Below are 24,932 nucleotides of genomic sequence, written 5' to 3'. Positions count from 1 at the left end.
ATTGAGTCCCTCTGTCCCCTGTGCTCCCTTCTCTGCCGCGCACGACCCACGCAGCCAAAGCGTCACTGTCCCCATGTGTGTGTTCTCTGTGGTCACCGACCAGCCCCGTGCGCCCTGGGAAGGGACTGGTCACCTTCACCAATGAATCGCATGCCAGGACAGGGTCACTGCTCAATAGACGTTGGCTCATTGCCTGGATGGTGGAAGGAAGGAAGCACAGCTGCGTTTACGGAGCCTCGGGAGGGGAAGTGACTTGCTCAAGGTCACACGGGCTCTAAAAGGCAGACCACTGGAGCAGAAGTTGGGCTGGGCGCCCTGCCCTCTGCGGGTGGTGGAGCTTGTGGGGTCTGGAGGCACCTCTGCTCTGAAGGGTCCCAGAGCCTGCTGCGGCCTCAGTCCCGTCCTTCAGGGAGCAGAGCGGGGCGCTGGGGGCTGTTCCCTCCGGAGAGGCCCCTGGAGAGGAACCTGAGACGAGGCACAAGGGGCTGTCCTTGTCAGCACGCCCGATCCTGTCCATCTGTCTGGCCTCGGGGACATGGGGGGCAGCGCCTCGACGACCACGACCCTAGCTGCCCTTCTCTGCCTCGGTGAGCTACGGGGGGACAGAGGAGGGATGGGGCCACCCTGCCCCCCAGGCCTGGGCCTGACCCCCCGGGGCACGGTGGCTCAGTGGGGCAGGACCTCTGGGGGGGGCGCTCAGCCCCAGAAGGGACCCCAGCGCTCGGAGCCCAGCCAGGCTGAGCCTCCGGGTGGACCACTCAGAGGGGGGCTCTCTTCCAGGGCTGTGTCGGGGTCCCCGGGACCGCGTGCAGGCGGGTGAGTCCTCCCCGGGCCTCCCACTTCACGGCCCCTGGGCAGCTGGGAGCACAGGGGCTCTGGGCCCGCGGGGACCTCCCCGGGGGCCTCGGAGTGACAGCCGGGGATGGGGGAAGGGCGCCCCCGGACTCCAGGTCTGATTCCTTTCCAGGGACCCTCCCCAAGCCCTCCATCTGGGCTGACCCAGGCTCCATGGTCACCAAGGGCAGCCCTGTGACCATCCACTGTCAGGGGCCTCAGGAGGCTGCCACCTACACTCTATATAAAGAGGTCTCAGGATCCTGGACAGTAGATGGCGAGCGGAAGGACAGAGACAAAGCTGATTTCTCCATTGGATCCACGGGCTCAAGCCTAGCAGGACGGTACCAGTGTGGATACCAGAATGGGAGCAGAAAGTCAGAGCACAGTGACACCCTGACCCTGGTGGTGACAGGTGAGGGGAGGCGCCAGACCCCCCCCCGAAACCCCTCCCCCTGGCCCCTCCCCCAGGGAACCGCCCCCCTCGCCGCCCGCACCCCTAACCCGGCTCAGCTCTCTCCCGCAGGAGTGTACGACCCACCCTCCCTCTCGGCTGACCCAAGCCCTCTGGTGGCGTCAGGAGGGACCGTGTCCCTCAGGTGTAGGTCAGAGGTCACAGGGGGCACTTTCTACCTGCTGAAGGAGGGAGAAGCTGACTCACCCCAACACGTGGTCCCGCTGTTCTCTGCTGGGGGTTGGCAGGCGCGCTTCCCTGTGGACCCCGTGACCACCTCCCATGCCGGGACCTACAGATGCTACACTTCTGAAACTAAAAACCCCTACGTGTGGTCACTCCCCAGCGGCCCTCTGGCCCTAGAGGTCACAGGTGAGGGGAGGTTGGCTCAGCCCTGGCTATTTCCTGACCCCAAAGTGACCGGCCCGTGGAAGCCTGGGCGGGGGAGGGCCAGTGACGCTGGCATCCTGGGGCCAGCAGCCAAGACGGGAGGCTGGGGAGGGACCAGTGGGCACAGCCACTGCAGCCCCAGGGGCCTGTCCCCCTCCAGGCGTGTACAAGGAACCCTCCCTCTCGGCCCGGCCTGGCGCGCTGGTGCCGTCTGGACACAGCCTGACCCTGCAGTGTCGCTCGGAGGCCGGCTTTGACAGATTTGCCCTGACCAAGGAGGGGCTCCCGACCCCCCAGGGTCTGGACGGGCAGCCCAGCTCCGACTTCCCCCTGGGCCAAGCGAATGGCACCCACGGGGGCCGGTACAGATGCTACGGGGCACACAATGTGTCCCATGTGTGGTCGGCCCCCAGCGCCCCCCTGGACGTCCTGGTCACGGGTGAGGTCCCCTCCCTGCCCTGGGTCCTGTCTGCTCAGGCGCCGGGCCCCTGGTGATCCAGGTGGTGATGGGGGCCAGGGAAGGGATCTTGGAGCAGAGGCTGAGGTGGGCCAGGCGTCCGAGGAGAGGGAGTGAGAAAGGGGCACCAAGGGGCTCGGAGACAGAGACCCCTCCCCAGAGACTGAGAGCAGGCGAGAGGGGTCAGAGTTCCTGCAGAGAGGACGGGGACCCTCAGTTCCGGGTGCATGGTGTGTGGGGAGGGGGCAGCTCTCTACACACCAAGCCCTTCCCCTCCCCAGGAATGTCCGAGAAACCCTCCCTCTCGGTCCAGCCGGGGCCCTCTGTGTCCTGGGGAGAGACTGTAACCCTGCAGTGCCTCTCTGAGCTCTGGGGGGACTCCTTCCTTCTGTCCAAGGAGGGGTCACCTGCTCCTCCCCAGCACCTTTGAGGGAGAGACACAGCTGCACCCTTCCGGGCCAGCTTCACCTTGAGCCCTGTCACCTCAGCCCATGGAGGCACCTACAGGTGCTACAGCTCAAACAGCAGCTCCCCCTTCCTGCTGTCACATCCCAGTGACCCCCTGGAGCTCTGGGTCTCAGGTGAGGGGCCCCCAGCCCATGTCCACTAAGGGTCCAGACCCCTGGCTCATGGCCTGTCCCCATGGAGCTCTGGGCTGGGGTGGGAGGGAAGGAGGCCCAGTGAGGTCAGCCACTGGGGACCCCACCCCGTGGAGTGATGGCAGGTGGGGAGCCCCAGGCTCTCTGTATCCCACCCCACAGAGGCACAGAGGCAGGGCCGGGCTGTGCGGGGCAGAGACTGAGGGTGTAAAGAGCTGACTTTGAGGCAAAGCCCTGGGGTGAAGATACAGGAAGACGGGCCACAGCCCCACAGTCTCCCCTGTCCTGTTCCCACAGCATTTGGGGTGCAGACCCTCACCCCCACGGAGGAAGCTCATGTCTGCTGGGTAACAAGGCCTCCATGCCCAGAGGTTCAGGTTCCACCAGGCTTTACCAGATTTTCAGGTCAACATGCCAGACGCACACAGAAGGCGCTGTTTCCCGCAGGGGCTGGGGAGGAAGGCAGGGTCTGTGGAGGGGCCTCCGGGCTCAGGCAGCCTTGAGGTCACTGGCGCCTGCCTGGTGGTCAGTGTGGAGCATAGCCATAAAGAGGAAGGAGCCCCCTGAGGCGGGCGAGGCGGGCAGAGAGACCCCAGGCCCGGGCCCTGTCCTTGGTGCTGATTCCAGGATCCTGGCCCCACACCCCCACCCCCGGGGCTCCGAGGGCCTCAGCCCATGCAGGAAGAGCCGGGGTGCCTCTCAGCTTCGGGTAGGACTGTTGGGGGCCTAAGCCGAGCCCTGGTTGGCTCAGCCACTCTTGGACTGACCCGCTGACAAACCCCATCCGTGTCTGGGACGTTGTTCTGCCAGCTGCATAGAGAGAATCTGTCCCGGTCAGTACTGACTCCAGGGCCAGTGAATTTCTGTGGAAGGAGGCGCAGGAGTCCTTTCTCTCTCCTGGGACTTCAGGCCACGCTGAGCAGGCCCTGGCTCCCCAGTAACCGCTGTCATTATGAGGGAGAGAGAGAAAGGCAGGGTTTCTGCCCCAATATCCACGAGCAGCCGGCCGTCAGCTGGACAGGGTCCCCTTCCGAAACATCTTCCCTAACAACGCGTGGTCAGTACTCCTTCCCCACCCCAGGCACTGGTGCTTCTTGGTGGTCCTTGTGTCAGGTTACCAGAGCCTGTCTTAGGTCTACAGACGCCTGTCTTTTTGTCCAGATGAATATGCTACTTTATCATATATCTTTATTTGATTATTTCTTGATTATCAAGCTTCCTGTCTAGAGTACACACGGGTTGCATAATGAGAAGTTATGTTAATTGTGTGTAATTCTGGATCCTAAAAAAAAATTGCCTGATGTGTTGTACATCTCCCATCATTTATTATCAAAAAGGAAGCTAAGTAGAAGGAAGGAACGTGACTCAGAAAACCAAAGTCAGGGGCAGAAGTTGCTGGCGGAGGTTGGGGAATGAAAGGGCAGACCAGCCTCTCACCCCTTCATGTTCTGACTCTCCGGACACGCTGAAGCCCCAGATGTCCATCTTTGCCTCCTAATTAGATGCATGATAATCCCCCCGGAATGCCCACCTCATGACTGCACTGGCATTACTAGTTGAGAGACTCCCTGGAGATCAGAGAAGAGATTACTCCAGCATTTGCGTGTCCCAAGCCCCTTCCCCAGTCACGCCGTATCTTCCTGGTCCTCAGGAGGAGCTGATACCCTCAGCCCATCACAAAGCATGTCAGACTCCAGGAGGGATGAGATGGAGACGTTCTCAGTTATAGGGGCTGGGCTCAGAGGGTCAAACCCTGTCAATGGAAGGCAGGTGCCCTCCGTGGACATACGGGGCCCCGGGATGATTCTGGCTCTCCCTGACCCTGACCTCATTGTCCGCCATCCTTACTCTCACACCCTCTAGATTACACAGTGGAGAATCTCATCCGGATGGGCATTGCTGGCTTAATCCTGGTGGTCCTCGGGGTGCTGTTGTGTCAGGCTGGACACAGCCCAAAAACAACCCAAGAGGCGGCCAGGAGTTAAACACAAGAGACGACATCCCAGCATCCAGCCAGGGCAATCCTGGAAAAGCAATCGTGTGTGACCAGGAGGCTCTGGAATAAAATCTGGAGCATGAATTGAGGGAACTGCCTGCTGAGAAGGTCAGAGGAGTGGGAGGCATGGGCAGCAGGAGCCGTGGGGAGATGTCCTGGAGATCTGCCATCAACCCGGGGTGTTTCCTCTCCTCCACTATTGATTGCCCCCCACTGATCCCCTTCTTTTCTCACACATATCATGTGAGGCTCCATCCACCTGGCAGGCTTGCGACCACACCTGTACAGCCTTCATGCTGTGGCCCACGTTTACATACACACACACACTCTTCCTTATTCTGATCAGCCACATTCCTTGATGTACTTCTGTTCAGCTCAGAGCACAGAATCTGCGTTAGGTAGCTGAAAAAATGGGTAAAAATCGGGTCCAGCACGGAAGAGGTAAATCCAGACCCATTTCCTAAACCCCCCTGGGGACTCACCAGACACTTCTCCCTCCATCAGATGATGCCTGTGTAGTTTCTCTAGAAACACCGACTCTGACAGCACGCCGGTGTTTGAAGTGGGAGTCCGCACTGTGCTGGCAAACCAACTCTGAAGAGTAGTTTCTCCCAAGGCCCTGATTCATGGCATTTGCCTGTTCCTTTGGTGTAAATACTCCCCCATGGCCAACTTCAAGGCGCCAGTGTACGTGCAGCTGGGGTGGAATGCATACGAGGCCTCTGGCGAGTGTGTACCGTCCAGCCGGAGCCCAGCTCACCAGGGACCCTGAGCTGCACGCATAGTTCTCCTGTTTTAAAGGCCATGGTGATTTCTGCCTTAAGGTTATGCTAGTTTCAGTGAGATCTTGATGCCCAAATCCCAGTACATCCACGTGACAGGCAAAATGAGAAAACGGGCCATTGCAGGATAAATAGGGAGTGCCTAGAATCCCAGCACAAACTGGGAGGAGTAAAAGCTGCTTCCGTCAGTTTGAGGAGTAAATAACAATTACCAGTGGAAAGGAAGACACGCAGCTCTGGCTCATAACCGCATAAAGGAACGTGTGTGGGCAAGCGTGTGACACTTCCAAAAGAATATTGACATGCATGTCATTCAGTCTAGACAAATACTACAGAAATCGAAACCACAGCCAGTGAATGTGATGTTATATATGTGTAATGGAATATTTTACATTGGGAAAAACACACACTGAAACTGTAAACAGGAATACAGATAACTTTTCAAGCACAATAGCAAAGGGAAATACTAAGCATGAGGTAGAGTTATTCCATTGTGTGCATTAAGTTCAAAGGAGAAACATGCACTATTTGGGGGACATAATTCTGTTTAGGCCTGTGAATATTTGAAGGGAAACTGCAGGTTTCCCTTGGAGTCATTACGATGGTTGGTTCAAAATGGAAGCCGCCATCTGGAACTGGCAATGTTCTCAGGGACTCATTTGTGGGCCCCTAAGTCCACTTATTGCTATGGGTAAGTAACACATTTCTATCTATGACCTATGCTTACATTGTACACGTTTTAGTGTGATGGGGTTGGGTTAGGGTGGGGAAAGCCTCGGCCTTCCCTTGACACTGCGCACCAACCAAAGTTGCTCCTGATCTGATTAAGCAAACACTTCACATGCTGGCACTGAGGTTCCCTTAAAACACGACCACCCTCCACCTGTTCAGCCTCACCTGAGTCTACTAGACAGGAGCCACTCTCCACTGAGATGCCGGGTCTCTGAAGAAACACTTTGCCCAACATCACAGGCTATGTACTGAGGAATGGGACGTGGGCTCCTGTGAGCTCCTGAGCCCCTCCTGTCCATGAATCTCAATGGGATTGAGGTCACCAATATGGACTTGGGGGTATTTCAGAGATGGGGTTCACCTGCCTTAGTGGGGGTTGTCAATATCAATGCCATAGGGCCTGATGGGAGCAACTCATTCTGCCATCCTGTTGACACGGCTCTGAGCCTGTCTTTTTGATTCCCACATTCTCCATGTTTCATGTGATGTAATTTCATCATCCTTTTGTCTTACTATTTCACAAGTTGAACAAATATTCCATGTTTTAGTATTTTACTTATTTCATGAAACATTGGATTTTTAAATAACACCTTCCTATTGCTGATCGCAAATAAAAATTGCAGATTACTCAGGGAATATGATGTCTACCCTGACAGTATGAAAATAATTGGAGTACATTTTGTCTAATAAATGCTTAGCATTTTAGGGACAACATGGGCCGTAAATATGTTTGTTCTCTCTTTATTACCATGCACATAACATTATGTGTTATTTACTTATTTTTATACAATATTTTTCACAAATCATTTTATGCATTATATATAATATAAATAATGCAAAGCTTTATAATATTTATACACATCAGATTATGCATTAAAGTGTGTCACATTTTTTAAAATTCTTTTCACCTTCTTAATTTAAACATTGGGTTGAATCGCCAATTATGTATTAACACATGCTTTATGTATTTCAAGAATGTGTGATTAGAGAACTTATGTTTTGGGGTGCTTTACTTTTGCAGTGAACATATTATTTTAAAAGATGAAAATTTTTTAACACTTTTGCCTTATATTCAATGAGATTAAATATTTATATACTTATCAGTTTATTGTCTTAAATAATAAAACCACATCCTCCCTTGATTTAAAATTCAAGTTAATGATGCTGTTTTGGACGACAGGTTATTGCTAGTAAAAATTTATTTTCCCTGGGGGCATGCTTTCATCTAACCATTGAATAGGTCAATTAATCTTTCATTGTTTGGTAATGTATGAAAATTTTGAATTATTACCATTTTACTTAAGTGTCGGCTCAGTGTGGATGGAAACATTTCTTCTCTTACTTTCCATTTGGTCATTTTATATATCAACCTTCACTTTGCCACGAAATATCAGGACTCAGATTTCCTGCTCGTACTTACGCACAGTGGCACGTATGTGTGTTTCTGCATCCGTGGGAAATGCCCAGCCTCCTGGAAATGTGGGAAATGACAGCCCCCGGGCTGTTTCTGCGCGGCATCTCACGCTGTCCTTCCAGCTCTCACACTATCCGTTGGCCTCTCTCACTGTTGCACATGGACCCTAATTTTCTAATTTCAGACTCTGTGTTGCATCCTACAGGACACCCTCAACACAGTATTCAAATCTGATACTATGATCTTGATGGAGAAGAAGCTATGTCTTCTCCTTGATGGAAAGATTATTTTGAATGGGTTAAATGGAAGTATTACATTTCTAAGATATTTTTCTAAATCATTTATAAAATTCTGTACTCTTCTGTAATATAAACCCTGATGTTGTTCCAAGAAGCCGATTCCCTCTCTCATTTTCAGATACTTAAATATGCGTCAATTACAGGGAGTCGCATACGCCCTCGGGGCCTCTGTCCTCAGTACGCAGAGCCTGGCATGGAGCTGCAGACCCTCTTCCGCAGCAGGACTCCCCATTATCAGGGTCACCCCTCCACGCCCACCTGGGCGGACACTCCCCTCCCCCCACGCTGCAGTGGCTTCTCCTGGGCGCCCCGAGGGGCAGGGCGCAGGGACGGGTGGTGGCAGCTGCCCGGGCCCTTGGTGCCCGCTGTCCCCACGTAGCATCTGACCAGGGCTGTGCCCTCAGGAACGGCCCCAAGGGGACCTCACACTCACCCGGGGACGCGCGCTCCCATCAGACTCCCCTGGACAGACCCTGCTTCCCCCCCCACAGTCAGTGCTGGGGCGGGGGCGGGGGCAGAGGGGTGCCTGCGCCCGTCCCAAACCTGGGTGGGGAGACATCCCCTCTATTCACCAGGAGCCCAGAGCCTCCCTCCTGAGGAAACGGGTCCCCTCTCCTGTCCCCAGAAGGACACCTCCCCTCTGATGACCCCGGGTGACACCCGGCACCAGAGGCCAATCAACAATATTTTTGTTGTAGTTCATCCCAATATGGGCAACCTTCATTTCTCTTTTTCTGCATAACTGGCTACATATTTCAGAAATACTATAGAGAACTTCTCTGTTTAGGAGCACGGCGGGGAGCGTGTCTCAGGAGTGGGGACACCCATCTCCCACCTGCACTGTGGGGCCGACACCACGACCTCTCCCGCTGCAGACCCCACACGCATCACCAGGCCTGCAGGTTCACAGTGACTGACCGTCCTGGGCACCACTGACCCGCGGCCACCCCGGGAGCGGGGTCGGGACAGCACGCGGCCCAGGAGGAGCCTGAGGCTCAGAGACGAGGCGGTGACGCCCACGGGCACACGGGCAGTGGGCGGCGAGGAACACTTACCCAGCAATCAGCGCTGTCCCGACCAGCCCTAACCACGCACTGCCCCCCAAAGCTGAGGCGGGACCATGTGGGGGGCAGAGCCCTGCCCCAGGAACAAGGGGCCTGAGGAGGCAGGAAGGACCCAGGAGGTGGGGGGACGCCGTGCTCAGCAACTAGGGAAGCCCCTGAGGGGCGGAGGTGAGGAGCCCCCAGCCCAGGACTGAGGCAGCCGGTTCCCTGCCCTGCTCCCCGCATCCCCCAGGGGCTCACGGCCTCGGCGCCCCGGCCCTGAACGCGCAGTGACCCGTCAGACGCGGGTCTGCAGCCCTGGGCTCTGAGGGCAGCTGGACCGCGTGGCCCCTGAAGCACCCCCAGAGCTGGGGGACCCCGTCCCGGGCGAGGCCCCGCGGGATGTGCTGGTGGGCGGGCTGGGTGAGGTACACCCCCAGGGAGGCCCTGGGGGGAGGGCCGTGGCTGGTCCCCCTCCTCTGAAGGGGCGTCTCGGGGAGGCCTGGGGCTGCTGGCTGCCCCGCAGGGACCCAGGGCGGGGCTCCGGGAGGCTGTTCCCCTTCCTGCGGGCTGCGGACACATGGGCCCCCGGACACAGAGCCCTCCTCCCCCCAGTGCCACGCCCTGTGGTCGGCCTGTCCTCCAGGCACCGTGGCCGCAGTGAGCAGCCACCATGACCCCCACCCTCACGGCCCTGCTCTGCCTCGGTGAGCGCCGGGGGCGCCCTGGTCAGGGAGGGACCCGGAGGGACCCGCCCCCCAGCACGGCCTGGACTGTCGGGAGACCCCGGAGCTCAGCAGCCCCACCAGCAGGGGGGTCTGCTCAGGCTCCAGGGGAGGACCTCACTGGACTCTCTCCCAGGGCTGAGTGTGGGCCTGAGGACCCGCGTGCAGGCCGGTGAGTTTGTTCCCAGGGGCCCAGCCCCCTCCTCCTCACGGGGACGAGGGCCGCCCCCTGGACAGCTGGGCATGGAGACCTGTAGGTCTGGGCTGAGCGGTGGGGCGCCTGGGAGGTTTGGGGCTGAGCTGGGGACCCAGGGTGGGAGGGCTTGGGACCCAGCCTCTGGTTTCCTTCCAGGGACCCTCCCCAAACCCACCATCTGGGCTGAGCCAGGCTCTGTGGTCCCCCAGGGGAGCCCTGTGACCATCTGGTGTCAGGGCACCCTGGGGGCCCAGTGGTATCGTCTGGAGAAAGAGGGAAGCTCAGTAATCTTGGACACACAGAGCCCACTGGGGCCCAGGAACAAGGCCACACTCTCCATCCAAACCATGATAGAGCGTTATGCAGGGACATATCGCTGTTCCTATCACACCCCCACTGGCTGGTCAGAGCGCAGTGACCCCCTGGAGCTGGTGGTGACAGGTGAGACCCACTCAGGGCCCCAGCCCCAGGCTCTGCCCTCAGGAAGGGGGTCTGCTCTAGGATGTCCCCTCTCCCACCCCAGCCCTGAGGGTATGTGGGGACGTGAGCCCCATTCATCACGGCCGCCTCCCCTCTCTAGGAGCCTACAAGAAACCCAGCCTCTCAGCCCTGCCCAGCCCTGTCGTGACCTCAGGAGGGAACATCACCCTTCAGTGTCACTCACGGCAGGGATTCAGTGGGTACGTTCTGACGGAGGATGGAGAATACAAGCTCTCCAGGGCCATGGATGCACAGCGACTCCCTGGTGGGCAGCATCAGGCCCTGTTCCCCGTGGGCCCTGTGACCCCCAGCCGCAGGTGGACGTTCAGATGCTATGGGTATTTGAGGAACAGCCCCCAGGTGTGGTCGGAGCCCAGTGACCCCCTGGACCTCCTGGTCTCAGGTGATGACCAGCCCTGCCACCTCTGGGTTTGGAGGCACCAGACAGGTTAGGGGCTCTGTTCCCAGGGGAGCCCAGAGCAGGGGGTGAGCTGAGGGGAGCCCAGGGCTCCTGGGCCAGAGACACAGGGGGTGGAAGACAGTGAGACCTGGGTAGGGATGGGACAGGGCTTGGGGAGCAGCCCCCGCCATGCCCGCTGGTCTTTCCCCAGGTGTGTCCGGGAAGCCCTCCCTCCTGAGCCAGCAGGGCCCTGTCGTGACCCCTGGGCAGAACCTGACCCTCCAGTGTCACTCTGACGTTGGCCATGACAGGTTCGCTCTGACCCAGGATGGGGGACAGGGCCTCCCCGAGAGCCTTGTGCGGCAGCCCCAGGCCCACATCCCCCTGGGCCCTGTGAAACCCTCACACGGGGGCCGGTACAGGTGCTACGGGGCACACAGCCTCTCCTCCGAGTGGTCGGCCCCCAGTGACCCCTTGGACATCCTGGTGGCAGGTGAGGAGCCAGCGGGTCAGTCGGGGGCCCAGACTCTGCACAGGGCCTGCCAGGGGCCCCGGTGGGTGGTGATGTCCAGATATGGGGGTGTGGGGACCCCAGGGAGGGAGAGAGGCAGAGAGGCTGGGGGCTCCATCAGAACAGGGCAGCCGCACCCCTCACCCACCGTCCTCTCCCTAGGACAGCTCCCGGACAGACCCTCCCTCTCGGTGCAGCCGGGCCCCACGGTGGCCCCAGGGGAGACGGTGACCCTGCTGTGCCAGTCGGGGAGCCCGAGGGACACTTTCCTTCTGTCCAAGGAGGGCGCAGCCCAGCCCCCCCTGCGTCTCAGATCAAAGAATGGGGCACAGCAGAGCCAGGCCGAATTCCCCATGAGCCCTGTGACCTCAGCCCACGGGGGCACCTACAGGTGCTACAGCGCAAACAGCAGCGCCCCCTACCTGCTGTCACAGCCCAGTGTCCCCCTGGAGCTCCGGGTGTCAGGTGAGGGGCCCCTGACCTGTCCTGTCTGAGCTCGGTCAGCTCAGGGCCTGTCCCCTGTGCACAGTGAGGGGACACTGCTCAGGGTGGGGAGGCAGGGAGAGGGCCGGGGTTCAGCCAACAAGGTGGGCAGGACGGACTCTCGGCCCAGATGGAGACCCTGGGTCAGGCGGCCTGCTGATGGGGTCCCGGAGCCCAAAGCCGGGTCCCCCTGGGGGCAGGAGGGGGGCACAGGGAGCCAGTCCAAGGCCCCTCCCACCCCCGCTCCCGGCCTGTAACGTGGGTGGTGGGCGGCCTGCCTGGCCCCCAGCGGGCGCCCCTGAATGGCCCTGTGTCCCGCCCCGCCCCGCCCAGGCCCGAAGTGGCCGGTGCTGGTCCTCGTCGGGGTCTCCGCGGCCTGCGCCCTCCTGCTGGCCGTCCTGCTGCTGCTCCTGCTCCGCCGCCAGCGGCTACGCAGACGCAGGAAGCCGGGTGAGTGGGGACGGGTGAGCCGGGGCCCAGGGGGGGCTCCCGGGACCCAGCAGTGGGGGGGGGACCAGGGCGGGAAAGGTCAGTTCAGGAAAAGACCTTCCGGAATCTCAAACCCCACAGTCTAGGCAGGAAACACTCCGTGTCAGGGCACGCTTGCAAATTTAAAGCACTTTTTCATCTTTTCGATCTCATCCAACACTGAAAAGACAGGCAGGGATGCGCCCCCACTTTCTGGTTTCCTCTGGGACCCACGTGGAGGGGCGTCCTGACCCCCAGCCCGGAAGAGGCTGACTCCCCCTCTTGCAGGTGCTGCAGACGCCGAGTCCGGGGACAGAGGCCCGCAGCGCAGGTCAGTCTGTCCCCGCGGCCCCGGGACCCACCCCGTCCGCAGCCCCGGCCCCTAACGCCCCGTCTCCCCCTCAGCTCCGGCCCCGCTGATGACGCCCAGGAGACCCTCTGTGAGCAGAAGGGGGGCCCTGGGGACGGACTGGGCGGTCTGGGGCCCCACACTGCGCGACTCCCACACCACCTCACCCCGGGTCAGGGCGGCCCCTGGGGAGCAGGGCGGGGCCTGCAGCCTCATAGTCACCGGAACTCTGAGCAAGAGCCACCTCTCTGTGCCCACAGATGCCACCGTGATGGACGCACAGCCAGAGGGAGTGGAGCCGGACCCCCAGGTGAGGCCCCTGCTTCCCCGGGGCCCGCCCGCTGCCGCACTTCACCCAGTGGACACTCTGTCCTCGCGTCCCTCAGCTCGGCGCGCCCCACGGCTGGCCTCTCCCTCCTCGGGCACCTGGGTCGCGCTGCTGGGACCTCAGCCCTCCTGGCTCCCCGTCCTCTGTCTGACCGGCTGGCTATCGGACGCGCCCCAGGGTCCGGGAGGGCGCAGCTGCAAAGGAACCACCCCGAGGTCCCTGCGGCCCAGCGTTCCTCCCCGACAGGGCTGCACGGGCTCGCCCTTCCCCCGCATCTCTAGGTGCAGCGGTGACCCCTGCCTCACCTGCCTCACCTTGAGGTGGGAGACATGTGGGGACGGGGGTTAGGGTCCTGGACCCTCTGCTGTGAAGGAAAAGGAAGCGAGAGGGGAGAGTGTGGGGGTGGGGCGGAGGGAGCAGCAGGTGCCAAGGTCCTGGGGCAGCGACCCACTTTTTCAGGAAGGCGGAGTGTGGCTGCAGCCAAATGAGCAGGAGATCGTGCCGGGGTGGGAGTCAGAACCTTGCACAGCATCCCAATGGCGCGAGCCTAGGAAGCCCCTGAGGAGCCCATGGGGAGGGACCGGATCTGACTGGAAGTCCTGAGGCATCTCCCTGGTAGCCTGTGGAAAACTGGCTGAGGGAGGGTGAGCGGGATCCGGACCGACCGCCCCACTGTCTCTCCAGCAGAGCCCGCAGGACAAAGACGCCCCGGGGGGCACGTATGCCCAGGTGAGCCACTCCAGGTCAAGACTCAGCAGGGGAGCGGCCACCTCTCAGGGGACGTTGCTGGACCCGGACAGTCAAGCAGAGGAGGACAGGCGCATGGACAGTCAGGTGGGTCCCCTCCTCTCTGGGTCCCAGGCATCCCCACCCCAACCACATGCCTGCCCTGTCCCCCTCCCCCACTGCAGGCTGCTGCACCTGACGCCCCCCAGGAGGTGACCTACGCCCAGCTGAACCACCTGACCCTCAGACGGGCGACCCCGGCGACCCCTTCCTCCCAGGCAGGGCAGCCCCCAGCAGAGCCCAGCGTGTATGCGGCTCTGGCCACCCGCTAGCCAGGAGGGCCTGACCCGCACGCCAGGGAGAGACTGCTGGCACCCCAAACCTGCCCCCGTGGACACTACCTAACGACCCGCCGGCCTGGACTCCTCACATGGACCCCCAGGAGCTCCTGGGACCCTCTGGGAGCCCCTGATCCTGCAGCAAGGACAGCCGATACCTTCACCTGTGTTTGGGAAATAAAGCCGCAGACGTCTCAGTAATCCCCGGGTGAAATGGGAAAACCACGCGGGAGTGAGAGACGGTTTTACATTGAGTCAGAAGGGACATGGACACGGCAGACCCGTGAAATGGAAAGTTAGGAACCGCGGGTGAATGTATCAGGATATAGTAGGAATGTAGGAAAACAGTCAGCGACCTTAGGTACTGTATCAGGCGTGTGGGAAAAGCCTCACGTTCTTCCAAACGAAGGCCGAAGGAGGGGGACACTGCTGAGAGTGGCACTAAGGGGGTCCAGCGAACCTAAAGAAAAGTCAACAGTCCAGAGAACCTCGTTCTTGAAAACTTTAATCACATTTATCAATCCCAGGCGCACAGCCAAGGAAAAAGAGAGAGAAGGCCCCCACCCCTCATCAGGACAGCAGGGCAGGTGCCACAGACTGTGGGGAACAGACCGTTGTGAACCACTGCAGGCCAGCACGGGAGAGACTGCCAGGGAAATGGACAAAATCCTCAAAAATGTAATTTACCAAAATGATGGAGATAAAAATAAGTGGAAAATGCCTATCCCCTTATGTGTACATTGATGCTAGAATCAAAACTTGTCCCACAACTGAACTGTGGAATCTAAAGACATGACTGAGAGAAACAGAGAGTAGAGGGCGGTTCCCGGGACGGCGGGGGCAGGAAATGGGGAGCTGCTGGCCTGGGGCACACGCTTCCTGTTGTAAGATAAATGCGTTTTGGGGATCTGATGGGCAGCTTAGCGATTATAGCTGATAATACTGTATCCTGTTCTTGAGTGATTCTAAGAGAACAGACCTTAAATGTACCCACCACAGAAAAGACACGGCAACTCATGCAGGCACGGAGGTGTGAGCTGACAGTAAGACGGTGATCATGTTGCAATATGTCCATGTGTCAGCTCAGGAGGCCGCCCTGGCCATTTCTCCCAAACGCTTATGCACTTGTGAAACACACACACCCCAACCTTGCAAAACCTTTCCTGTGACTAGAAAAAGAGGAAACACACCCAACACATTTTTTCAGTCAAGGAAAATATTGACACCAAAACCGGACAAGGAAATTGTAAAACGGGGAAATCACAGGATGCCTTCTCACATGGATGTAGGCGTAGATCCCTAAACAAAACATCACAAACAGGATTCGGTGATGTATGAAAAGGACACCTCATGGCCACCTGGAGTCTCTTAAGTTTTTCAAAATCAACCCATATAAACCAACACATTAGCAGAATTGGTAAAAAAATGATCATTTCCACAGGTGTGAACAAAGCCCTTGACAAAATGCACCAATAATTCATAATGAAAATAGAAACTCATCAGAAACAATAGGGAAATTTTCTGTAACCTATAGAGGCACATGTAGCCATGGACACTAGACATCATTTGTAAAGGTGGGACCTTGGGGTCCTTCCCTCTGTGACTGAGAATATCCAAATGTTTCCTATGATCAGTTCTGTTAGCTTGGTACCATGTGAGCATGATTAAATAAGAAAATACAATTTATTTTATTAAATATTACATAAATTATTGCATTAAAGCAAAACAAAGTGAAAGCACTGAAACGGATAAGAATATTATTGTATTATGCAGAGATGACACAGTCATGTGCACAGGAAACCCACAATAATAAAAATATGTATTACAAATGAACAGGGAGTTTTGCAGCATCTCTGGGTACGTGGTCAATATACAGAAACCCACTGCATTTTAGATTTCCGGTTCTGGACCAAGACGGAGTACACGAATGTCTCCCTATTCCTTGACTTGATACCGGTGAGACTGATTTTGGACTTCTGAGCCCTAGGATTGTACAATAATATGTCTGTGTTGTTTTAAGCCATGAAGTCTGTGGGGATTTGTGACAGCAGCAATTGGAATCTAATACCACCATTTACATTTTCTGTGGATTAATGTTTGTATAGTCCATTTTACATCCTTCTACTTTTTTGATGTGACAAAATATATATACCATAAACTTCATGATTTAGCCATTGTTCAAGTGTACAATTCAGTGACATAAGTACATATGCCTGTTAGGTATTTTGCTTCTGTTTGAAAATCAGATCCCATTTATTTCCTTCACTTTGCCATGAAATACCAGGACTCAGATTTCATGCTCATATTTTGCATCCTGGCACCTACGTGTATTTCTGCATCTATGGGAAATGCCCAGCCACTGGCCCCCTGGGCTGTTCCGCACATCCTCTCACACCTTCCTTCCGACTCTCACAATATCCACTGGCCTCTCTCTTTCTGTTCCCCATGGATCTTAATTTTCTAATTCCAGACTCTCTGCGTTGCATCGTAAAAGATGCCCTCTAAGTTGTATTCCAATTTCATACTATGATCTTCTCCCTGATGGAAGGATTATTTTGAATGTATTATAAGGAAGTATTATATTTCTAAGATATTTCTCAAATTCATTTATAAAATTCTGTACTCTTCTGTAATATAAACCCTGATGTTGTTCCAAGAAGCCGATTCCCTCCTTCATGTTCAGATACTTAAACATGCGTCAATTACAGGGAGTCGCATACGCCCTCGGGGCCTCTGTCCTCGGTAAGCAGAGCCCAAGCTTGGGGCTGCAGACCCTCTTCCGCAGCACGACTCCCCATTATTGGGGTCACCCCTCCGCGCCCACCTGGGCGGACACTCCCCTCCCCCCGCCCTGCAGGGGCTTCTCCGGGGGTCAGGGGCGGGGGGTGGCAGCTGCCCGGGCCCTTGGCGCCCACTGTCCCCACGTAGCATCTGATCAGGGCTGTGCCCGCAGGGACGGCCCGAAGGGGACCTCACACTCACCCAGGGACGCGCGCTCCCATCAGACTCCCATGGACAGACCCTGCTTCCCCCCCACGCGGGGGCGGGGTCAGTGCTGGGGTGGGGGCGGAGGGCAGAGGGGTGCCAGCGCCCATCCCAAACCAGGGTGGGGGGTCATCCCCTCTATTCACCCGGAGTCCGGAGCCTCCCTCCTGAGGAAACGGGCCCCCTCTCCTGTCCCCAGAAGGACACCTCCCCTCTGATGACCCCGGGCTGTGCCCGGCACCAGACGCCACTCAGTCTGGCCTCTCCCGCTGTGGTTCCCTCTCAATTTCAGGAACTTTAGTTTCCCCTTTTTGCATAACTGTGGCTGCATATTTCAGAAATACTACAGAGACCATTTCTCGGCTTTAGTGGGGTTGCTGACACGTGGGCCCCATGACAGAGCCCTCCCCCCAGTTCCACGCCCTGTGGTCGGCCTGTCCTCCGGGCACCATGGCCGCAGGGAGCAGCCGCCATGATGCCCACCCTCACGGCCCTGCTCTGCCTCGGTGAGCGCTGGGGGCGCCCTGGTCAGGGGGGGCGACCAGCACCCCAGCCCGGCCTGGTGTGTCGGGAGACCCCGGGGCTCAGCAGCCTCACGGGGAGGGGGGCTGTGCTCAGGTTCCAGGGCAGGGACCTGACCGGACTCTGTCCCAGGGCTGAGTGTGGACCTGAGGACCCACGTGCAGGCCGGTGAGTCTGTCCCCGGGGGCCCAGCCCCCTCCTCCTCACGGGGATGAGGGCCACCCCCCTGGGCAGCTGGGGATGGAGACCTGAAGGTCTGGGCTGAGCGATGGGGCACCTGGGAGGTTTGGGGCTGAGCTGGGGAACCGGGGTGGGAGGGCTTGGGACCCAGCCTCTGGTTTCCTTCCAGGGACCCCCCCCAAACCCACCATCTGGGCTGAGCCAGGTTCTGTGGTCCCCCAGGGGAGCCCTGTGACCATCTGGTGTCAGGGCACCCTGGGGGCCCAGTGGTATCGTCTGGAGAAAGAGGGAAGCTCAGTAATCTTGGACACACAGAGCCCACTGGGGCCCGGGAACAAGGCCACACTCTCCATCCAAACCATGATAGAGCGTTATGCAGGGACATATCGCTGTTCCTATCACACCCCCACTGGCTGGTCAGAGCGTAGTGACCCCCTGGAGCTGGTGGTGACAGGTGAGACCCACTCAGGGCCCCAGCCCCAGGCTCTGCCCTCAGGAAGGGGGTCTGGTCTCGGGTGTCTGCTCTCCCAGCCCAGCCCTGGGGGTACGTGGGGACGTGAGCCCCATTTATCGCGGCCGCCTCCCCTCTCCTAGGAGCCTACAAGAAACCCAGACTCTCAGCCCTGCCCAGCCCTGTCGTGACCTCAGGAGGGAACATCACCCTTCAGTGTCACTCACGGCAGGGATTCAGTGGGTACGTTCTGACGGAGGATGGAGAATACAAGCTCTCCAGGGCCATGGATGCACAGCGACTCCCTGGTGGGCAGCATCAGGCCCTGTTCCCCGTGGGCGCTGTGACCCCCAGCCGCAGGTGGACGTTCAGATGCTATGGGTATTTGAGGAACAGCCCCCAGGTGTGGTCGGAGCCCAGTAACCCCCTGGAGCTCCTGGTCTCAGGTGAGGACCAGCGCTGCCCCCTCTGGGTTTGGAGGCACCAGACAGGTCAGGGGCTCTGCTCCCACGGAAGCCCAGAACAGGGGGTGGGCTGCATTTGTTTCCATGTATCAGGGAGGTGGGCTGTGTCTCCCGGTCTTCAAAGCAGTGGTCTTATGTGATAGGCATCCTGCGTTGCCCAGAAGGGCAATATCCCTGCCATGAGGACCAGGGGCGTCCCCTGCCAGGCTCTTTCCACCCTCTTGTGTGTCTGAGCCCTGAGTCTGAGTGGGCTGTGGGGGAGCCCGCCTCTCTGCCCGGCTGGTGGCACTGGCGGCCCGACCACTGCAGCTGCACTTTGAGGAGGGCTTCCTCCTGGCCAGGTGCCCGGGAGGCCTGGCTGGATCTCCTACAGGTGTGCTGCTGAGTGGGGCCACCTCCTCCCCTCCTTGGGGCTGGGGACGCTCTGTGGTCTCCGTCAGGGTGGGGCTGGTCCTCGGGTGTGCCGGGGTGGGAGTCGCTTGTAGAGGTGCCTGCACAGGGGAAGGCTGGGGTGCAGGGAAGCCCGCGGGCTGAAGCCTGGTGTTGTAGGAGCTCATCTTCCCAGGGTGGCTCTCAAGGGCCAGGCAAAGCATTTCCTGGGCTTGATCCCTCCTCCCCTCTGTGCCTCGCTCCCTCCAGCTACTGGGCTGGGCTGGGCTTGGAGCCCACACAGCTCTGCCCCTTTTACACTGTCAGTGTGGCCTCCTCTGTGGCATCAGCAGGGGAAGGTCCGTTCTGCGGGGCCTCAGGTCGTTTTCTGAATGAGTTTCGTGATGTGTGGTTTATGCCTGCATGTGTGCTGGGAGGGGGCACAGTGTTCTCCTGTTCTGCCATCTGCCCAGACCCCTCAGAAATCAATCACTTTCCAATTGATCACTGCTTTACTGATAACACTTATACCAACCCCAAGGAAACTGAAATTTCACTCGTCATTGTGCACCAAATTCACTGACATCAAATACCACTTGATAATGACGACAATGTAAAATGCTAAATGTAGCAGTGTCATTTTAAGGAAACATCCCCATGGGTAGCCCCAGTCACCCTGTGGCAAACACACTGAAAAATCTGTTTTCTGCAACAGCACTATGGACTTCCCATTTCTCTCCATTTCTCTGTTTCAGCAGGGTTTCCTTGGGGAAAAAACTTCTTGAAAACCTAAATTGTGAATTTCTTTCCCAGACAACTGTAAGCCTCCTGAACAATTACATTTTCTCTGATTTATAATAGTGGTGAGATATATTTAAAAGTCTTTTGGTATCAAATACTAGGATGCTAACCCTACAGGGTTATGTCTGTCACTCATTCAAAGTTTCTGAAAAGTATAAGCTTATTTCAGTGCTTCATGTGGAGATCTGAAAGAAGATTGAGTTATAATTTGTTTCTGCATGTCCAAACGGTACAGTGGATTTGAAGGATTCCCTATTTTTTTGTGCCCACCCAGTTTTACAACAGCTCTGATTTTCTCTGTTCCTTAACGATTTGAAGATGAGAACTGCGCCCTCCTCTTTCTGGACATTACATATGGGAAAGGTAGATAGTCTTTTAAGGTATAAGACAAGCGATTAGTCTTCTCTCCTTGAATATGTGCAGCAGTTTCCAAAGTTTGTGGAGCGAGAAAGAGGTGTGGCGGAGGGGGGGGGCTCCCTCCTCTGGCCTGCACCCCCCGCCCTACTCACATGCCCCAAGCGCTCAGTGCCCAGCACCCGCCTCTCCTCTGCACCCTCCCTCCACCCCGCAGACACGACTTCATTCCTTCCCCAAGAACATGCTTAGACCCGTCTGGGGACCCGCTCTTCCTGTAGCCTGCGATGTGCCTTGTCTGGGTCTTCATGCGACCCTCTCGGGCACCGTGTCTGATTCAGGAATCAGCTTAAATGTCATGTCAAGTGTGACTGTGTCTGTGGCACTGCTCACAACAGGCTGCCTTGGTAGACGCACACAGGACCACACTCACAAAGCAGAACTTCACTTTGCACGTCCCTCTGAATTAACACCACCCTTCAGAAAATGCGTCTTTGTCTCTGTGTGTCCCCTGCGAGTAGGCCTGACTCTGTGAAGTATGATTTAATGACAGAATAAGTAGATGGGCAACTCCAGGTGGTGATTAAAACGCAGCCCTGAGAGGGAGGAAACTGGGTGGTGGTGCAGTGGGGGGACCCGGGTCAGAGCCTAACCCTCTGCGCTCCTGCATTCAGGCGACCCCGAGACCAGCCCCTCAGCCTAGGATCTGGGTCCCCAGCTGCTGAGTGAAGGGAAGTTCTCACATCCAGAAGAGAGAGCTCACATGGTGCCCGACCCAAGGATAAACAGGACAAGAGCTCAGTTATTTCTTTATCGAGACCATTTTTCCCCTGAGGCCTGAGCTGTTGGGGCCACATCTGCTCCAAACAGACTCAGAAGCAAAGCATGAATTGGAAAGACAGGGAGAGTGAAAGCATCCAAAGGGAGCAGAGGGGGTCCTCCTGCAGCAGAGGGAGGGCTGGTCAGGCGGTTTGACGGGCATCTCGTGAGAAACGGGGGGATCGGAAGGCCACGGAGCCCAGGCTCCTCAACTCCTCATCCAGCCCCACTTTTTACTGTCCTCAGGGGCAGCTGACCCCATCAGCCCATCCCAGAACCAGTCGGCCCCCAAGAAAGGTGAACAGGAGCAATTCTCAGCCATGGGGCCAGGCCGAGGGTCCTATCCTGTCAGGGGAATGTGGGTGTCCAGGGTATACATCCAGGATCCTGGGGTGATTGCAGTCGACGCTGACCTCTGTGACCTCTTTGCCCACAATTCCCAGCCCCCCACCCCCAGGATTACATGGTGGGGAATCTCGTCCGGATGGGTGTGGCTGGTGTGGTCCTGGTGGTCCTCGGGGTGCTGCTGTTCCAGGCTCGACACGGCCCTGCAAACCGCCAAGGTGCAGCCAGGAGGCCCACGCAGGAGAACAAGCCAAGGATCCCGGGGACAGAGCCTGGGAAGTGACCTTGGGTGCCCAGAGATTCTGGAGAATCATCTGGGGCGCAGGCTGTGTGAGCCGTGTGCAGGCCACAGTGGGGTGGAGGGGGTCGTGTTCACGTGCAGGGACGATGCCTGGACTCTTCTGCCATTAAGCTGCAGGATGTTCCCTCCCGGCCACGGCTGAGGGTCTCGACTGGCTCCTGTCTCTCCCCATTTCCGTGAAATCTGCTTATTCCCTGCATGCTGATTGGGTCCCCACCGCCAGACACATCTGCTCTGGTACGTGTTTGTGTAATAAATTGTTATTTATTGCTAGTTAATACATACCTTGAAGAACACCAAGGAATCTCCATCTCCCGACTGCAGAGCAGGCGATCTCTTTTAATAAATTGTCACAACAATAATAACAACGATCCAGCCTGATAAAGATAAATCCAAGTGTTGCCCTGACACCCTCTCTGGGCCCCGCAAGCCTCCCACTTGTCATCAGATGCCACCGTGCAGTCTGCTCAGAAATACCCTCCTGGAGCCAAGACAGCCTTTGAAGGGAGAGCTGGACTGACCTGCTGTTAAAAACGCTGACTCACGGCATTTGCCCATTTCTCTGGTGTATATGCTCCCTTCACGGCCAAGTTTAAGGACCAGCGTGAGGCCCTGGTGCAGTCGGGAAGCGATGCACAGAATTGACTTTCCCAACCCCTAAAGCCAGAGGGGGACCCCTCTTGTTGCACCCTGAGAGCCCCAGCCTGTGCTGGAGTTTCCTTGCTTTTGATGTGTGGGGCTCATCCCTACTCAGTGGTGTGGCACAGTTTCCGTGAATATCAATCGTGGGAGAGAATAGTGGACACACAGAATTCCAATAGGCTCCCCGTAGGAGTGCTAATTACATCAATCAATTTAGAGAGAAGACTGACTTACCCAGTAAAGTAAGAGACACCAGGCGATGATCATAAGTATATACTTTAAAGGAAACGTGTGCATGTGCACCGGGACCCATTCACAAGAACCCCGGTAAGAGAGAATCAGCCCCCCTTTCCTGTGTCAGAGGCCCTCGTCTGCCAGGCCGTGGATCTGTCTGTCTGGCTCTGTCTGATCACCTCACGGGCGCAGAGCCGGACAAGCAGGCTGGGCCCCGCCTGGGTCCTCCCAGGCCCCACCTGTGTTTCCGGAGGGGAGGGGTGTGGCCTGCTGGGGCACCTGCCCAGACCTGGTCCTCGGGTGAGTCCCCACACCCCGGAAAACATCAATGAGTGAACCGCTATCATGAACAAAACAGCTCTGGGAGACCTTAACGTCCACTTAGGAAGTTTTAGCAACCGTGGAACAAAAAAAATCTGAGAATCGCTGCACAAGAAGAGATGGAAAATAACTTCCCTTGGCAGCGTCATCCCATCCCCTGAGCGAGCACTGAACTGCCAAGAAGGAACTTCGCAGCTAGAAGGAGCTCGTCTCACTGGGGAAGGAAGAGGAGAGGTGCTGTGCGCGGACCCCAAGACGTCACCCAGCCCAAACCGGCAAAGCGGAGATGTGTTGAGCCCCATGGGAACAAGGAAGAAAAGCAGAAGCTCTTGCTGGCAGACGTGCTCTCAGCAGATTCTGCCACCAGTGAACCCAAGGCCCAGTACAGCTGCCACAGCCTCTGCAGGTCTTGCCAGCTTTTGCCCAGGTGCTCGCATTCACTGACACCAGCTTTCTGAGTCTCTCCCTGCCCCTGCTGGTGCCCGGGAGCCATGCTAGCAGCCACATCGGGCTTCTGTAGCCGTGTGAGTGCAGGACGCCAGCCAAGACTCCCTGGCACCCACTGCACTGTGCCCACACTAAGGGTCAGCCTCTCCAGCTGGGACCCGACTCCCGTCTCTGGCCTCCACTGGGACAGGGCAGCGTTAGGAAAGCGCACCTCCAGCTCCAGGTGCCGCTGCTGCCCGCTCCAGGCCTGAGCTACCGGACCCGGGGGCGCTGCTTAAGACCCCAAGAGCCCTCACAGCCCGCACAGACCGCCCCCGACTCATCCGATTAAGGGCCACACAGTCGTTAATGCCATGCACCCAAGTGGGTGAGCCAAAGAGACATCACCACCACCACCCCCAAATTTGGTAACATCACCCCCAAACAAAATATAAATCCTGCACCACTAGACCCAGGGTCACTTTTACCCATGGGAGAAAGGCTTCCCCAAGCTAGCAAAGGAAGATAAACAAAATTGACAGACCTTTATCTGAGAAATTGCTTTCTCAGAAATAAATGAGAGGACTCAAATAAATAAAATCAGAAATGAGAGAGGATACTTTATAAGTGATACCACAGAAACCCACAGGATCATGAAAAACTACCGTAAACACTTACACATGAAGAAACAGGACAACCGAGAAGATGTGGATATATTATTAGAAACATGCAACCTATCAAGAATGAGGGTCAAGAAGAAATAGAAAATCTGAACAGACCAATATGAGTAAAGAAATTGAATCAGAATAAAAAACTTCCCAGTATACAGAAACCCAAGAATGGATGGTTTCAGTGGAGAATTCTACTAAATGTTTAAAGAACTAACAACAGTCCTCTCACCTCTATCCTCAAACTCTTCCAAATAATTGAAGAGGAAATAATCCCAAACTACAAAATCCCTAATTTTATGAGGCCAGTCCCTGACATGAATGCCAGATAAGGACACTACGAGAAAATAAAATTACAGACCACTGTCCACATATAGATGCAAAAATTCTGAACAAAATATTAATAAACCAAACTCATTGAAACATTCAAAGGGCCATACACCAAGATCAAGTGGGATTTACTCCTGGGGTTCAACATAGGCAAATTGATTAATATGATATGCCATGTTAATAAAATGGAAGATAAAACTTATGATTAACTCAACAGATGCCAAAAAGCATTGACAAAATGCAGTTCCCTTTCATGAAAAAATGCTCGACAAATTGGGTGCAGAAGAACATACCCCAACACAATAAAGGCCATATATGACAAGCCCACAGCTAGCATCATGTCCAACGGTTAAAGATCAAAAGCTTTTCCTCTAAGATCAGGAACAAAGCAAAGATGCCCACTCTCACTTTTATTCAACATAGTACTGGAAATCCTAGCCAGAGAAATCAGAGAGCAAAAAAAGAAATAAAAGGCATCCAAATCAGAAAGAAAGATGTAAAACTGTTTCTGTTTGCAGAGGACATGTTATTATATATAGAAAATCCTAAAGACTCCAGCAAAAAGAACTCTAGAACTAATTGATTAATTCAGTAAAGTTGCAGGCTACAAAATCAACATACAGAAATCAGTTGCATTTCTATGGACCAATGAAAAAACATCTGACATATAAAGGCAACTTGTCTGGGTCACTGCTCAGCAGAGGCTGCACCTTGGT

General features: G+C 56.5%; 3 protein-coding genes across 20 annotated transcripts in view; all 3 read left to right on the top strand.

The window, feature by feature from the left end:
* Window positions 1-194: 194 nt before the first annotated feature.
* On the top strand, window positions 195-7,344 carry LOC140847225 (leukocyte immunoglobulin-like receptor subfamily A member 2). Its single transcript, XM_073226898.1, is given in 8 exon segments — window positions 195-587; window positions 781-816; window positions 968-1,249; window positions 1,361-1,660; window positions 1,839-2,117; window positions 2,417-2,716; window positions 3,032-3,139; window positions 4,598-7,344. Coding segments are annotated over 8 exon segments (1,479 nt in total). The 5' UTR covers window positions 195-535; the 3' UTR covers window positions 4,720-7,344.
* A 1,405-nt stretch (window positions 7,345-8,749) lies between these two features.
* On the top strand, window positions 8,750-14,725 carry LOC140842997 (leukocyte immunoglobulin-like receptor subfamily A member 6). 9 transcript variants are annotated; one of them, XM_073226890.1, is made up of 12 exons: window positions 8,751-9,189; window positions 9,862-9,897; window positions 10,078-10,362; window positions 10,502-10,804; window positions 11,013-11,294; window positions 11,475-11,777; window positions 12,129-12,245; window positions 12,552-12,594; window positions 12,669-12,703; window positions 12,873-12,922; window positions 13,625-13,669; window positions 13,852-14,725. In XM_073226890.1, exons 1-12 carry the CDS (start codon window positions 9,078-9,080, stop codon window positions 13,996-13,998), a joined length of 1,758 nt encoding a protein of 585 aa, XP_073082991.1. In that variant the 5' UTR covers window positions 8,751-9,077; the 3' UTR covers window positions 13,999-14,725. The 9 variants fall into 9 exon arrangements, with proteins under 9 accessions (XP_073082995.1, XP_073082994.1, XP_073082996.1 ...); XM_073226891.1 differs by having other exon boundaries at window positions 8,752-9,189; window positions 13,628-13,669; XM_073226889.1 differs by having other exon boundaries at window positions 8,755-9,189; window positions 13,625-13,774.
* A 2,596-nt stretch (window positions 14,726-17,321) lies between these two features.
* Window positions 17,322-24,932, top strand: part of LOC108386624 (leukocyte immunoglobulin-like receptor subfamily A member 6) — a 15,838-nt gene continuing 8,227 nt past the window's right edge. For 2 of the 10 annotated variants that reach the window (XR_012126991.1, XM_073226917.1), the window contains exons 1-4: window positions 17,322-17,495; window positions 17,644-17,679; window positions 17,861-18,145; window positions 18,286-18,588. Coding sequence is in view for 6 of the 10 variants with exons in the window: in XM_073226917.1 (XP_073083018.1) it covers window positions 17,462-17,495; window positions 17,644-17,679; window positions 17,861-18,145; window positions 18,286-18,588 (658 nt within the window). In the remaining 4 variants the exon portion in view is untranslated. The other 8 variants (XR_012126993.1, XR_012126994.1, XM_073226921.1 and 5 more) reach the window with 8 other exon arrangements.

The sequence above is a fragment of the Manis javanica genome, chromosome 17 (assembly GCF_040802235.1).
Source record: "Manis javanica isolate MJ-LG chromosome 17, MJ_LKY, whole genome shotgun sequence".
NCBI lineage: Eukaryota > Metazoa > Chordata > Mammalia > Pholidota > Manidae > Manis > Manis javanica.
Note: the sequence above shows the minus strand (reverse complement) of the source record. Positions and strands in the feature narration are given on the sequence as shown.

Excerpts from the sequence above, each read along its gene's own strand:
- LOC140842997 (XM_073226887.1), top strand. The coding sequence starts at position 9,078 with ATGTGGGGGGCAGAGCCCTGCCCCAGGAACAAGGGGCCTGAGGAGGCA. Across the intron at positions 10,363-10,501 it reads CCTGGAGCTGGTGGTGACAG|GAGCCTACAAGAAACCCAGC; the intron begins GTGAGACCCACT and ends TCCCCTCTCTAG. Across the intron at positions 11,778-12,128 it reads CCTGGAGCTCCGGGTGTCAG|GCCCGAAGTGGCCGGTGCTG; the intron begins GTGAGGGGCCCC and ends CGCCCCGCCCAG.